The 15,174-nt window shown below is 48.9% G+C and overlaps 1 protein-coding gene across 4 annotated transcripts in view; it reads right to left on the bottom strand.

Moving 5' to 3' along the window:
- Positions 1–2,479, bottom strand: part of ZNF341 (zinc finger protein 341) — a 42,990-nt gene extending 40,511 nt beyond the window's left edge. The window contains exon 1 of one of the 4 annotated variants that reach the window (XM_027078580.1): positions 2,380–2,479. In XM_027078580.1, the coding sequence (XP_026934381.1) occupies positions 2,380–2,410 (31 nt within the window). In that variant the 5' untranslated portion in view covers positions 2,411–2,479. Of the gene's footprint in view, positions 1–853; positions 1,761–2,379 lie in introns of those variants that run through there. The other 3 variants (XM_027078578.1, XM_027078577.1, XM_027078579.1) reach the window with 3 other exon arrangements.
- Positions 2,480–15,174: the final 12,695 nt, after the last annotated feature.

Below are 15,174 nucleotides of genomic sequence, written 5' to 3' on the forward strand. Positions count from 1 at the left end.
TAGAATGTACACCACCAAGAGTGAAACAAGATAAATTATGGACTTCGGGTGGTTATGATGTGTCAATGCAGGTTCATCCTTGGTAACAAATGTACCACTCTGATGAGTTATGTTGATTAAAGGGGAGGTCATGAATGTGTAGGATCAAAGGCATACAGAAAGTCTCTGTACCTTCCTCTCAATTGTGCAAACCTAAAACTGCTCTAAAGAAATTGTCTTTGAAAAAAATACTGTCTACGTAAAACTCAAACCAAATGTGTCATTCCCCACCCCTAAGTTTGTTCCTCTCCTAGTAATCCTCATCAATAAGAACAGGGCACCACTGTCCACCCAGCTAAAGCCCCTGGGGCACCCCTTAACCTTAAGGGATTCTTCCCTTAACCTATCTCCCTTCACACCCTGATTTCCGGTCCTTCAGCAAGTCTAGCCTACTCTGTCTCCCAAATATCTCTCAGATCCACTTTTCCTCCGTCCCCACAGCTGTCCCCAGAGCCCAGGCCACCATCAGTTCCCAGCAGGACAGCCGCAGTGGTCTCACCTCCCCTCGGCCACTCTGACCCCTCCTGTCGTTCTCAGAGCAGCCAGGGTGAACTTTATAATAAACATACGTTAGCTTGTGCAGCTCCCCTGCTGGAAACCCTTTCTTAGTTCCACACTGATGCCAAGACAAAGTTCAGAAGCCTCATCTCTAGCTGCTCACATGAACGTCTGTGAACCCTAGACCTCTCTGCCCACCAGGGCTTTGCAAATGCAGTCCCCACTGCCTGGGTCACCTCTGGATCCCCACAGTTCTGCTGCCCTTCTCCTAGCCCAGCACGCATCACACAGTCCCGGGAACTGATTTTTCCTTTACCTTCTTCATCACTCAATACAGAAACACATTCTTGTAGTGAAAATTCAAACACTGAGGAAGTCCATGAACCTAGAGAGAAAGCAGGCCTCACACCATCCTGTTGGCCTCCCAGAGGGAGCCACCAATGACCCTGGCCTTCCACATCCATCACCCATCACAGCACTGAACACCAGCTGAGGTTATCTTTACTGTTTACCTTTTCTATAATTCTATAATTTCTACATCCCTTACCAACGAGTATTCCTGAAACTTAACCTTCCCAGATGTGGGGAGGATTACACATTTCGTGGTGGGAGAGCTGATCCTCCAAGATGTTAAGAGACACAGCTGACACCTCCTGGGGAGTTGCAGGGCTCAAAGCCTCCGCCACATACCACTAGTCCAGCCTGCTTTCAGTTTGCACTCTAATTATGTGTATACTCATCTCATCCCTCCAAGAGCATTCTTGGGTCTGGATCCCCCTAGCATCAACTCTGTGCCATGGCCCTGAATTCTCTGAGGCTTCCTTTCCAACTCCTAGCAAGTGCACATGGAGGCTCTCAGTGTTTGCCTGTCTCCAAAGCTCACAATTCCCAGAGCCTGAGGACCATTCACATCCTAGGATCTCGCAGAGCATGGGACAACCAGTCGGTGCGGTGTTTGCTGGTTTGGGTCTGGTAACTTGGCGTCCCGGCCAACCACACCGTTGGCACCCATCCTTTCTTGGTCTGGGTTTATAATACTCTGCACCCCATAATGGTGCACAAAGTAGTCACCCCGTGTTTGCTGGTTTCGGTCCAAGGCCTGGCCTTGCACACAGGTGGCGCCGATCCTTTCCTGGTCTGAATTGAAGACACTATGTCAGAGCGCGAGGCACACAGTTGGCGCTCAATACAAGTTCTTAATGGTCAGGACCCCTCGCTCAGCCCCTCTCCCCCCGCAGCCGCTGCTGCACCACGGTCCCCCTGGAGGCAGCCCTCCCCAGCCCTCGCGTCCGCGGTGCAGCCATGCTCGCCTCGCGGTTCCCGTCCTGGCTTGCACACCATCCCCCGGCTGTTCCCTCCAGGAAACTGCCCCCCAGCCCCAACCGCGCGCCGCCCGGGCCCTAGCGGCGGCAGCTGTTCTGGTCCGAGGCTCCCCTCCCGCTGCGCCAGCCGTCTACGGCTGTTCCGCTCTCGGTGCTCTCTCCCAGGGCCTTCTCTCTCCCGCTGTGCCTGTCCGGTTGAACGCACCACCCTACCCCCCCCAATCCGCCGCCGCAGCCGCCGCCGGGCCTAGGCTCCCGCGGCTGTTCCGGTCCCGAGATGCCCCCACAACCACCACTGAGCCTCAACTCCGCTTCTGTTCAGGCCCCACTGCTCCCCCACCCCTGCCGACCTCCGATCCCGCGGCTGTTCCCATCCGTGGCCCTCCCGCCCCGCTGGCTGTTCCGGCCCGGCGCCCTCCGCCCCGCAGGCGCCACGCGCCCTGGGCCCCGCGCTGCGAGTTCGCGGCGGGAGGAGGCGCAAGGCGGAACAGCCGCCTCCCCAGTCCCCGCCGCCGCTCACCCTCCAGGGCCTCGAAGATCGTCTGCGCCATTTTGGAGCCGCCGCCGCTGGAGCCCGAAGCCGGGCTGCGCGAGCATTGTGGGAGCCGTGGTGGCGGCGGCGTCGGGGCCGCCAGGGGGCGCCCTCCTTCCTCCTCGGAGCTCCTCCACCATCGCGGAAAACCAGGAATGGCTCGCGGGACCCCCAGCATCACGGGGCTCTCCCAGCCCCACCTGGATAACCCAGTTATTGGACACGTGGACCCCTATCTCTGCAGCATTTTGATACCAACCAGGGTTCTTGGCTTTCCCCAATGAATGGAAGTTGACTAGAGGCCAGATAAGAAATTCAGGCAAGGCTTTATTGGGGCCCTTGCTGCAGCAGCGGGGAGGGAGAGCAAACGACAGGTTCCCTTGCTTGCTTGCTGAGGGAGGGCAAGCTTGTTCCTTATATGGGGTGAAGGTAGGGGTGTGTCCAGGGGTTAGGTGGAGGGGTGGCTTAGGTGTTTTGTCCACCCCTTAGGTGGTATTGTGTGCGAGGGGACATGTGCAGTACCCTGCTTTTGCTCCCAACACCCAGTTTTTGTTCCTGGTTCTTCACAAATGGCAGTTGGGTTTTTTTGTCTTTTTGTATCTTCGGGGTCCAGAATTTGCCCCAACCGTGCATGCATGCACACAGTTATTTTTAGTCCCATATAGTTTCTTTGTATTTTGTTGCTCAGGGAGATGTGTGTCCAGGTGCAAGCATTGCAGCAAAGGGTCCCAGGTCCCAGCTTGTCTCAATTTGAACCCCTAACTCTGTGCACTGACCCCATCCCTGTTGCACACAGGCACCTCCCAACCCTGTTTTCTGGACCTCCAGCCCCACCACACTGGACCTGACTCCAACTCTGTGATACAGACCTCTGTCCAATTGCCTGAGACCCCCAACTCTGCAACAGGGACTGAATATTTCCACTGTACGCAGAGTAACAGGGAAGAGCAAAATCTGACTCCACGTTGGATCTGTTTCTTTTACTTTAACCTTTGCTTTTGGATGCTTTTGTTACTATCATCACTAAGAGGATGCTGTCTATAGCTGTAAGCATACATAATGGCTTACCTCAGGGAACCCTGACCCTCTGCCTGAATGTTAAAGTGTCTTTGTTCAGCTCACAGGAAGACATTCAGACCCTACCCATCTGTGAATGGCTGCAGAAAAGAAGAAATTAACACATCCCCTCTCCAGTTCTGGCCAAGCCATGAGATAGTTTGCAAGACTTATGGCCTTTTTACCTTACTTCCTCACCTCCTCCCCCTCTCTGTTCTATAAATGAAACTGGCATACAGACCCCCATAAGATGCTATTCTGGGACGTTAGTGTGGTGGTCCCAGTGCGGGTTGGAAAACAATTTCCAGACACAAGGCAGAATGTAAGGAAGGTAGAGTTTCTTGAAGAGAAGGGTTGCTACAAGAACAGCAGGCTGACTTCCTGGTAGCCAGGAAAAGTCGACAATGAGCATGGGTTGCCTGTCTGTTTTTATAGCCAGGGAACCTGCAAGTCATCTGCTGACTGGACAGAGTATGTGTACCTTCAGTGTGCTGAGCGGGAGAAAAATGGGGCAAATGTCTTTCCTTATACGGGATGGGAAAGGGACATGCTGTTTGGGAGGGCTCTGGGACAGTGCAATGGTCACATTGTGACACAGTGATAGGAGTCCTGTAATTCATTGTTCCGGCAATATTGGCCCTTTGAGTTTATCTTGTTCTTTGTCCTTGGAGCACACCACATTCCCCACTCTCTTTATTTATAGGACCAATTTTTTGGCCCTATTGGATATCCTGCTCATGTCTACCTACCTGCCTAGCTCCTTCTCAGGCGATCGGGAACTCTTTTAGTAAGGAGAAGGGGCAACGATCTCTCTGGCTACTTCCTGCTGGGTGGGGGCTTTGTAGGGGCCCTGGGTTCCCGATGCCTGCTCTCTGTCAGGGTGTATTTACGGAGGGAGATGAGAGCCCACGGAATGATAAGGCGGCTTGTTCCAATGTAGTCCGTGTGCCAGTTGGCTGGTACGCTTGTTGTAGCACCATCTGGAATTGAATCTTTTGAACCTGTCAGGAGATGAACTTAGATAATGTGTTAATAATGCAGGGGCCAAGCAACAAAACAAAGGCTTCAAGATTAATGGTCCCAACAAGGGCAACAATGTCCATATCTGGATCCCCATAGAGGAGAGGAGGCTGGAAAGCCAGCTGGGGCCCTGTCCTGCTCTCTGTTTTAAACCTTCAATGAATTTGATGTTTTTCTTTAGAATCTGAAGGTCTTCTTCAACTTGGACAGAGGTATTAATATAGAAGCAGCATGTCTCATTTAATAGGGCACAGACACCCCCTGCCTCAGCTGTTATAACATTAAGGGCCCTCCTATTTTGTAAAACCACCTCAACCAAAGAGCCTAGGGCTGACTGCTCTTCCTCAATGGCTGCTACTGTAGCCTTCCAAGATTCCTGGACCATGATGGTGAGATTGAGAACACTCCTCTCTAAGAGGGGTACACCTGCAAACCAAAAGAGACTTCTAAAGACACAATGTATTATTTTGGGCCAATTAAGAATTGGGTTATTAAAAAAAAAAAAAAAAAAAGGGACTTCCCTGGTGACGCAGTGGTTAAGAATCCACCTGCCAATGCAGGGGACACGGGTTCGAGCCCTGGTCCAGGAAGATCCCACATGCCGCAGAGCAACTAAGCCTGTGCACCACAGCTACTGAGCCTGTGCTCTAGAGCCCACGAGCCACAACTACTGAGCCCACATGCCAGAACTACTGAAGCCCACATGCCTCGAGCCCATGCTCCACAACAAGAGAAGCCACTGCAATGAGAAGTCCGCGCACCACCACAAAGAGTAGCCCCTGCTCGCGCAACTAGAGAAAGCCTGTGCACAGCAACAAAGACCCAACGCAGCCAAAAAAAAATAAAATTAAAAAAAAAAAAAAAAGAATTGGGTTATCATAAGCTTGTTGCCCCCAATCAGTGGTTCATTTTTGTCTCTCCTGGATAGGACTTAAGGCCTCCTCGAGGAAGTACCCAAGGTTGGGAATACCTCCTGAGGAAGCTAAATCCTTTATAGCCATAATGGTCATCTCTGGGACCACAGCAGTAATTGTGCAGGAGCCCCTTCAAAGTGTGGGAAGATCCAGATAGACCCTGTTACCTCATAGAAATGAAAATCTGGTGCCCTTCAAGGATACCCCCATTGTGGGTCCCCAGAGCCAGACCTTTTGGGAGTTTTCCTCTAGAAATAGACTGGGGTCCATGGCCTAGGATTATACTGGGAAGGCCAAACTCCGAGGAAGTAATCATCTATACATAAAGGGGAGAATCCGGGCTCTGACTGATTATGAGTGTGACAGGGGGATCGGTATAAGAAATTTCTGAATGTTAGCTGAATTATGTTATATTTTGGAGGAGGATCTTGCTGGGAGGTTAAACTAAGTAAGTGTCCGGTGGTCACACCGATCCCCACATATTTAGTTCCCAGGGCTGAGCTGTTTATGGGGATATGGTCTTCATAAATATATTTCTTAGTCGCATTTTCCCTTGAATTTCCCCAGCACAAAGTGAAACTACCTTCATGTACATCATATTTATTTTCGTCTGACCAGGGATTCCACTCCAGGCTAGTCTGATTAAAATTGAGGGTGCAGTTACAAAGAGAGTCATTTAGCCAGCCCAAAATGGGTCACCGTCCGTCCAGGCTTTGGAAACAGAATTCTGCCTCGTCTGCCCAAGCTTGGGCTAATGTCCATATCCTGTTTTTCTCTTCATGAGTACAACAAGCGGTCAGAATTACATGAATGTCTTGCCAGGTCAGGTCAAAGGCTATAGTGAGAGCCTGAAATTCCTTAGTAAAAGTGGTGGGATCCTGACTGAAGGAACCTAACTTGTTTTGAATTTGGGAAATGTCAGACATGGGAAAGGGAACATGGACTCTAATAGTGCCCATGTCTCCATTTGCTACTTCCCTCAAGGGAAGCATATCAGAATCTGTTTCCTGGCGTTGGGCAGTCCTTGATCTTGTGTGGGGAGGGGGGAGGGGGCTTTTGCCCTTATAAGGGGGTGGCTGTCGGGGAGCTGTGGGTTGAGGTGGGGGGCGGGGGCTGAAGCAAAGGGGGTTGATGGGGTGGGGGACAGGAAAGGTCGAGTAGAGGGTTGTCTAGGAGATCTGCTGGAGAGGGAGACAGAGGGTCGGGGGGGATAAGGCGGCAACAGAAAGACACATGCGGCATGAGTCCCTCAGATCTGGATTCTGACTAAGGGCCATAAAGGTCTGGACATAAGGAACCTCTGAGTCCTTTCCTTGTTTCCGGCAAAAGAGATCAAGTTGGAGGATCGCGTTATAATTTAGTGTGCCATTAAGGGGCCATTGTTCTTGGTCCCCCAGTTTATACTGGGGCCAAGCCATGTTACGAAAGAAAGTGAGCCTCTTCTTTTTGAGATTTTCAGGGTCAAATTTTTTCCAGTTCCTGAGGATACAGCCGAGGGATGAGTCTGAGGGAGGCTCCCGAGACGTACCAGAACCCATTCTTACCCTATATGCCGTAGAAAGGGGGTACTGAGAGTCACCGGCTGACAGAAAGGCGTCCCCTTTGTCCCAGTGATCTCTCCATGCGACTAATGCACAAAATGGACCGACTGTCCGAACAATCGCGTCCGACCGTGAGAGGTGACCCCTGAGCGTGCGACTAAGGCACAAACCCGTGTGACTGAGGCACCGTGTGACTCGGGCAGGGGAAGAAAGAGAGAGAGCGATTCCCGGGACCCACCGGGTGACTCACTGTTTGGCGATTCCCTGAAACGTGAAAAGGCACTTCTTGGAGGCAACACCTAGGCTCCTTTAAGTCAACCTGGACTGAGAAAAAAGTGAAAGTAACAGAGAAGACAGTCTGAGGAATTCTGCCGGGAAGGTGGTGGCCAAGGGCAGGGAGCTCAGTGTTTTGCTTGAACCAGTATGTGCCTCACGGTGCACATAAGTTGTCTTGCTGGGAGCAGATGCTCTAACAGCCTGATCTGCTCCGTGACCCCCTTATCCTTTCACGGGAGTCTTCAGGTGGCAGGCGCCCTAATGGCTTTTAAATGCCTGATCTGCGCCCGCATAATATCAATTGGCCTAGTCCTCAGCCAGAAGGAAGACAGAGGGACCCTCACCCGTTCTGGGCAGCAGTTACTGGGGTGAAGTGAGTCTTCGGAACACACCAGGGTGTGGCCCTGGCCAGAGTTCCTCTGTTGCTTCCCTGGCAACTTGCCTGTTCACAGAGGGTCCCAAGAAATGGAGAGGAGGTGGAGGAGGAGATCCCCCCAAGAGATATCCCCGTATGGGCCACCAATATGTCATGGTCCGAGCGCAGGTCGGAAAAGAATTTCCAGACCCAAGGCAGAATGTGAGGAAGGTAGAGTTTCTTAAAGAGAAGGGTCGCTGCAAGAACAGCGGGCTGACTTCCTGGTAGCCAGGGAAGGTCGACAATGAGCATGGGTTGCCTGTCTGTTTCTATAGCCAGGGAACCTGCAAGTCATCTGCTGACTGGACAGAGTATGTATACTTTCAGTGTGCTGAGCGGGAGAAAAACGAGGCAAATGTCTTTCCTTATATGGGATGGGAAAGGGACAGGGCATGCGGCTTGGGTGAGCTCTGGGACATTGCAATGGTCGCATTGTGACAGAGTGATAGGAGTCCTGTAACTCTCTGTTCTGGCACTATTGGCCCTTTTAATTTATCTTGTTCTTTGTCCTTGGAGCACACCACAGTTAGCCCGCCATCTTCTTGGATACCCAGCTTTCTGAATAAAGTCGCTATTCCTTGCCTCAACACCTCGTCTCCCGATCATTGGCCTGTCGTGCGGCGAGCAGGCCGAGCTTGGATTCGGTAACAACAGTACCCCCGCCTTTGCAACACCAACCCCCATTCCCATCTCACCTGGACCACCCAACTCGTTCGCAAGGACCGCCATCTCCAGCAGATACAGGACTCCTGCCCCAGCTGTGCAGCATGGATTCCCATCCCTTGTCATAAACTTCTCATTCCCCCTCCCACAGTGACCACCATCTCTACCTATTGGGAGCCACCAGCCTCTCCTCACATGACTCCCATCTCTGCCTGGTCTTAATCCCCCATCATCTCGGAGATTCCCCTTGGCTGTTATGTAAGCCCCCATTTCCACCCTTTAGGAGCCTCCATTTCCTCTTCCCACAGACCTTCATCCCTGCCTCTCGGGGACCCCATTTCTGTTACATAAACCCCCAATACCCACTTCAGCAACCCCCAGCCCAGCCTCACTGAAAGCCTTTTCAGGTCTCTCAGGGGTCCTCCTGCCCCTCATTTGGATCCTGCATCATACACAGGCCCCTCTGCCATCTTCCTTTATGCTCCATCAGCCACTCATTGAGGACTTGTTATGTACCAAGTCCTATAATAGCTCCAGGAATACAGTGGTCCTTTCTCGTGGAGTTAGGGGTGAGGGGGAGCAAACAGACATTAAATCTTAAAAATTGTGTAATTTCAGGCTTCCCTGGTGGCGCAGTGGTTGGGAGTCCGCCTGCCGATGCAGGGGACGCGGGTTCGTGCCCTGGTCCGGGAGTATCCCACATGCCGCGGAGCGGCTGGGCCCGTGAGCCATGGCCGTTGGGCCTGCGTGTCCGGAGCCTGTGCTCCGCAATGGGAGAGGCCACAACGGTGAGAGGCCCACATACCGCAAAAAAAAAAAAAAATTGTGTAATTTCAAGATGTGATGTAGTTTCAAAGAAGTACATTTGGGCCACAAGGAAGAGTTGGGGTGTGCACGGGAAGGAGAGGGGAACCATGGAGGTGCCAATAATCATGATCTCTCCCACGAGCATAGGCATATCCTCCTACAACTGGACTACCACGTTGACTCTAAACATTCTCATTGTTTTTTTATTTAATAATTATTTTAGCCTCATCCAAAGCAACCATCACAAAAATCACAGTTTTCATTTTCTTATATTCACTACATCTATAACTCCTAAAATTAAAAAATGTATACCTGTTCCAATAAGCTCCACTGTCGTTGTAGGACACTGCTAGCCACTGTTCCTGATAAATTGCCTCAAAGACCCTCTGCCTAAAGGTGCATTTCTACCATGAGCCCCCCATCCTGTTCTGAACACCACTCCCCGCCGCCACCAGCACCCTTCCCTTTCCTACTCTCCCCCCCGCCCCCCCCCCCGCTTGCACAGCTAGCTCTGAGCAAATGTCCCCCAAGGAGAACCCACCCCCTCTCCCAGACTCCATGTCCCACCTCTTTTCCTGGGAACCTTTGAGACCCAGGGCCCACTTCGAGCCCCCCTTCCCATTGCCTCTCTGGCAAGAGTAAGGTCAGGGTTCCCTCCTCCCTGTCTTCTTTTAACGTCCCCATTGATCCAATGGCCACAGATTCTCATCATGTCTTCTCGGCAAGAGTTTCTCAATATAACTTTCTTACGTTTTTCAAATTATTCAAGTAATATATTAATACATTCACATTCATTTAATTAACTTAAAAATAGGTATTGAGGACCTATTGTAGGCTAGACACTGTTCTAGATGCTAGGGATGCAGCCACGAATGAAAAGACAAAAATCCTTGCCTTCATGGAATCATAGTCCAGCAAGTGAGATGGGCTATAAGCAAGGAAAAAAAGGAGACATGTTCTATGACTTTAAGTATTTTTTTCTGGGAGGAGGGGAAGCTACTTTAGGCAGGTCAGGGAAGGCTTCTCTGAGGAGGCGGACCTGAAAAATGAGATGGAATCAGATGGACCAAAGGGAACAAAAAGGCAGAGCTTATTAGCTTTATTATCTTGGGCAAGTGCAAAGGCTCTGAGGCCGAAATGAAAGGAAGCCACGGACTGTAAAGGGGCAACTGAGGATAATAAGCCATGTATGGGTACAGGAGGATGAGGTTGGAGAGATAGACAAGGCCGCTGTGAGGGTGTGGGTTTTGTTTTTTTTTTTAAGGGTTAAAGTATAATTTATTTCTCTGGCTGTAATACTCTCACAAATTTAAGTATGAGTCAAAATGATGTGTCTTTCAGAATTACATTAGGTTACTTGTGAAAACTTTGTAACCACTAAAGGGCTGACATCCAGATATATTCACATTAAGTATAGAGATGTGGGCTTTGATTAAAGTTTCCTGAGTAGAAAGAGAAAATAATTTATGATCCTTTTTTTTGACATTGGTTACTGCTTTTACTTTACATAGTACATGACTGGTCTTGCAGAAATATAACCGTGAAGAGGCCTGGTCTTCATATAGGATACCCGAGCTGTTCTGCATCAAATGTCCTCCAAGAAATTCTCTAATCATTATTCCCCTCCCTTTCAATATGTTGTCTATTATTATGTATTTATTCATCCCTTACTCTGGACTAGACACTGTATCAGAAGGTGTGGGTTTTATTCTGAGGATGATGGATTGAAAGATTCCACTAATCCAGACCTCAGAAGCTTTCCATGTACAGACAGTTCTTGACCTGCAATGGTTCAACTTATGATTTTTTAACTTTACAATGGTTTGAAAGTGATATGCATTCACTAGAAAAACTTTGAATTTTGATCTTTTCCCAGGCTAACTATCTGTAATGATGCTGGGCAGCAGCAGCGAGCCACAGCTCCCAGTCAACCGTGCAGTCACAAGGCTGAACAACCAATACACTTACAACCATTCTGCTCCCAGACAACCATTCTGCTTTTCACTTTCAGTGCAGTATTCAACAGATTACGTGAGACATCTAACATGTTATTATAAAATAGGCTTGGTGTTAGATGATTTTGCCCAACTGTAAACTAACATAAGTGTTCTGAGCACGTTTAAGGTAGGCTACGCTTAGCTATGATATTCATTAGGTTAGGTGTTTCGACTTAATGATATTTTCAGTCATCGATGGGTTTATTCAGGTGTAACCCCATCATAAGTCCAAGGAAGGGCAGGGTTGTATTTTGATACATCCAGGTGCATATACACATGTTGATTTTTATCTGCTCTTCAGGCCTTTGCACATGCTGTTCTGTCTTACTAAAATGCTGTTCTCCCACCCCTACCGCTATCATGTGATACTCTTCAGCCATTGGAAGTTCCCCTTTTCTCTACCCCCTCAATAGGGAGCCCTCTAAGCGGAAGTGCTTCATCCATTCTGGTTGGATGGAGGCCACCATCAGAGCTTGGCACAGAGGCAACCTGGGAAATGCTTGTCGACTGACTACTTGACGGATGGAACAGCTGAATGAGCTTTCAGGGACATAGACCCTACCTCCAGCAGGCTCTCCAGTCAGGCTGCCCCCTGCTCCAAACTTTCCACTCACCTCCATCTCTTCCTCCACCAAAATCTATCAGTCCTATGTCACATTCCCTTAGGGCCAGCACCTTGGCACTGAACCGAATCCAATCATAGTTTAGAGACTCCTGCGGTAAGGCATGTGGCAATTCCAGGGGTGGAGCCAAGCAGGGAAGAGGGAAAGTCTGGGAAACGCCCAGTGTTCCCATTCACAGTGAGTGCACCAGCCACCCCAGAAAAGTTAACTTCTCCATGGTGAGAGAAGAAATCATGAGCAGCTTCAACTAGACTCCTAGCCTTAAGGGGAAGAAACTAAGGACACACAAAGCAACGCTGGACCCTGACATCTTGTTAGGTTCATTGGTATAGGTAGGAGGCAGCAAAGTGTGGTGGTTGTTATGGGATGAATTGTGTCCCCCACCATTCATATGTTGATATCTTAATCCCTGCTACTCAGACTGTGTTTGGAGATAGGGCCTTTAAAGAGGTAATTAAGGTTAAGTGAGGGCACATAGGTGGGCCTTAATCCAATATGACGGGTGTTCTTAAAAGAAGAGGGGATTTGGATGTACACAGAGACTGAGGGGTGACCATGTGAGGACACAGTGAGAAGGCAGCCATCTGCAAGCCAAGGAGAGACGCCTCAAAAGAAACCAAACCTACAGACACCTTGATCTTGGACTTCTAGCCTCAGAATTGTGAGAAAATAAATGTCTGTCGTTTAAGCCACCCAGTTCATGGTATTTTGTTATGGAGGCCCTAGCAAACAAATACAGTGGATAAGATCAAAGATTCTGGAACAAGGGGCTGAATTCCAATCCGGGATCCATCACTTATTAGCAAAATCATCTTAAGCAAGTTACTTTGTTTCTCTGCCTTGGTTCCCATCAGTTAAGTGGGCATAATTATAGTACCTACCGCATACGGTTGCTATGAGAATGAAATGGTTAATAAAACACTTAGGAAACAACTCCTGACATACAATTAATAATCTGTAGGTGCTCATTAAATAAATAAATTCAATTTCACTGGGCAAAGGTGAAGAAATAGGCCAAACCCTGAGGAACTCAGAGTTATGTACCATTAAAAAGGGTCACCAGGGGATTTCCCTGGCGGTCCAGTGGTTAAGACTCCACGCTTCCAATGCCAGGGGTGCGGGTTCAATCCCTGGTCAGGGAATTAAGATCCCACATGCCGTGAGGTGCAGCCAAAAAAGTATTTTAAAAAAGTGGGGAGGGTGCACCAGGCAATGGTAAGTGTTCCTATATGGTGACTCTTTACCCCGGGCTCCCTGAGGGCAGAAATTTCTTAATATCTGTGAGAAAGGTCTTAGCAAAAGAGCGCACTCAGCAAGTACTTGCTGAACCAAATAGTTTCCAAACGCCCTTTCCTAATGCTGGGCCATGTATCAGGGATTGGTAACTGATTCTTCATGGGAGTATCAGGTGATGTTCCTAAGAAATTCTGTTTGGTTCCTTTTCAAATTTTCCATGTTTAAAAAAAAATAATTTTCTGTTTTCTGTAGCTATTTTCTAACTTTAAATCTTTTTTTTTTTTTTTTTTTGCGGTACGCAGGCCTCTCACTGTTGTGGCGTCTCCCGTTGCGGAGCACAGGCTCCGGGCGCGCAGGCTCAGCGGCCATGGCTCATGGGCCCAGCCGCTCCGCGGCATGTGGGATCTTCCCGGACCGGGGCACGAACCCGTGTTCCCTGCATCGGCAGGCGGACTCTCAACCACTGCGCCACCAGGGAAGCCCTAACTTTAAATCTTGTATGCAAAATTTTTTAAAACCTGTGGCTGTGAATTACAGTACCTGAAGTCTGTGTTTATCTGTTTCTCCCATCTGTTGTATCTATTTTTTCTTCATGAAGGAACCCTTCTTGGGTTCCTAGTTATCTCTGACTGTGTGCTGGTTTCACCTTGAAAAATTATTTGTGGTGGTTCCCTGAAGGCAAAGATACTGATAAAGGTGCCCTCTTCAGAGAGACTTTGCATTTGCTTTTGTCAAAGGTTTGGGGGCACTTCCCATCACTTCCAATGATAACTAGGGGCAATCCAGTAGTTACTTCAAACTAGGTTCCCAGTTTATGGCTTGAGAATTCTTGGGCTACTGGGCTCTACTCCTTAGAGCACAAAAGGACTCATCAATGGTCACAACTCCCTAAGAAAGGGCTTTAAAATATTCCCCTTTCCTTTTCCTTCAACTGTTCTGCTCAGCATCAAGGCAACCTTTTCTGAACTCCCTTGGGGCTCGTGGTGTGGAGTGTGCAGCTTCATATCACATTAAACTCAAGGGTGAGACCCTTGGGCTCTCAGCCTAATGTGAGGAGATTCTTCTATTAGACTCCCCACCTTGGACAGGCCCTGGACTTTCACTTCTCTCCCTCTTGCCCTATGTGGTTGATGAACTGAAACCCACAGGTTCAATATTAGCAAAAGCCCTCATGTCATAAGTAGCTTTGGTGCTCCAATATTCCAATCTTGTTAAATATCTGGTTACCAGCTTTCACCTAATAATTGGCCTGAGCATTCCCCAGGCTTTTAAGCATTTCAGTGTTTTTCAGAGGATATTCTTATATTTTACCTAAAGTTGCTATTTTCAGAGGGAAGATTAACTGAATAAATTAGTCCACCATTACCCCCCAAAAAAGAAAATCCAGTTGTAATGATAAAATAGGCCCAGCATAATTCCTCCTCACTGACCTCTGACCACATCCTCTGACACTGACCCAGGCAATAATGTCACAGATAAATACCAGATGGCCCGTGTACCAGGTGACACCCTCACAAATCACAGCCACCACTCAGTGTGTAACTGTTATCCAGTAACAACTCCACACAGTGACATCATACATAAATGTCACCCCTCAGTGTTCTAGGAGATAACCCAGAACTATATTGCTCAACAAGCCTATGTTGGGCACCTGCCATGTGCTAAGTACTGGAGTTACAGCAGAAAATAAGACAAGGTTTCTGCCCTCATGGAATTTACCTTCTGGTAGGGGCAGTGGACAATGAACATGTAGCAAATAAATAATTTCAAAGAGTGTAAAGTTCTATGAAGAAAATAAAAGAGGGTAATGAGTCAGAGTGGACAGTACTACTTTAGATGGGATATCTGGGAAGACCTCTCTGAGGAGGTGGCATTTCAGCTGAAACCTGAAGGTTGAGAAGGAGCCAGCTATCGGAAGAACTTGGGGTGATGCGTACTAGGCAGGGAACTAGAAGTGCAAAGGCGCTGAGGCAGGAGCGTCACGCTCGAGGAACAGCAAGGAGGCTAGTTTTGCTGGAGAGGAGTGACCTAGGAGGCAAGTGACGGGAGGAGGGGAGAGCGGGGGAGTGAGCTTAGAGAGGGAAGCAGGAGCCTGATCATACAGAGTCTTCTCTTGGCGGGCCGTGGGAAGGAGTTTGATTTTTAAGAATAAATGGAAACCCAAAGGGTGCCAAGTCATTTATGGTCTGAGAAGATCGCTATGATCAATGTTAACCAATCAGAACTGTCATGTGT

Source organism: Aethalodelphis obliquidens, unplaced genomic scaffold (assembly GCF_003676395.1).
Source record: "Aethalodelphis obliquidens isolate GAN/ISIS:26980383/991018 unplaced genomic scaffold, ASM367639v1 scaffold42, whole genome shotgun sequence".
Taxonomy (NCBI): Eukaryota; Metazoa; Chordata; class Mammalia; order Artiodactyla; family Delphinidae; genus Aethalodelphis; species Aethalodelphis obliquidens.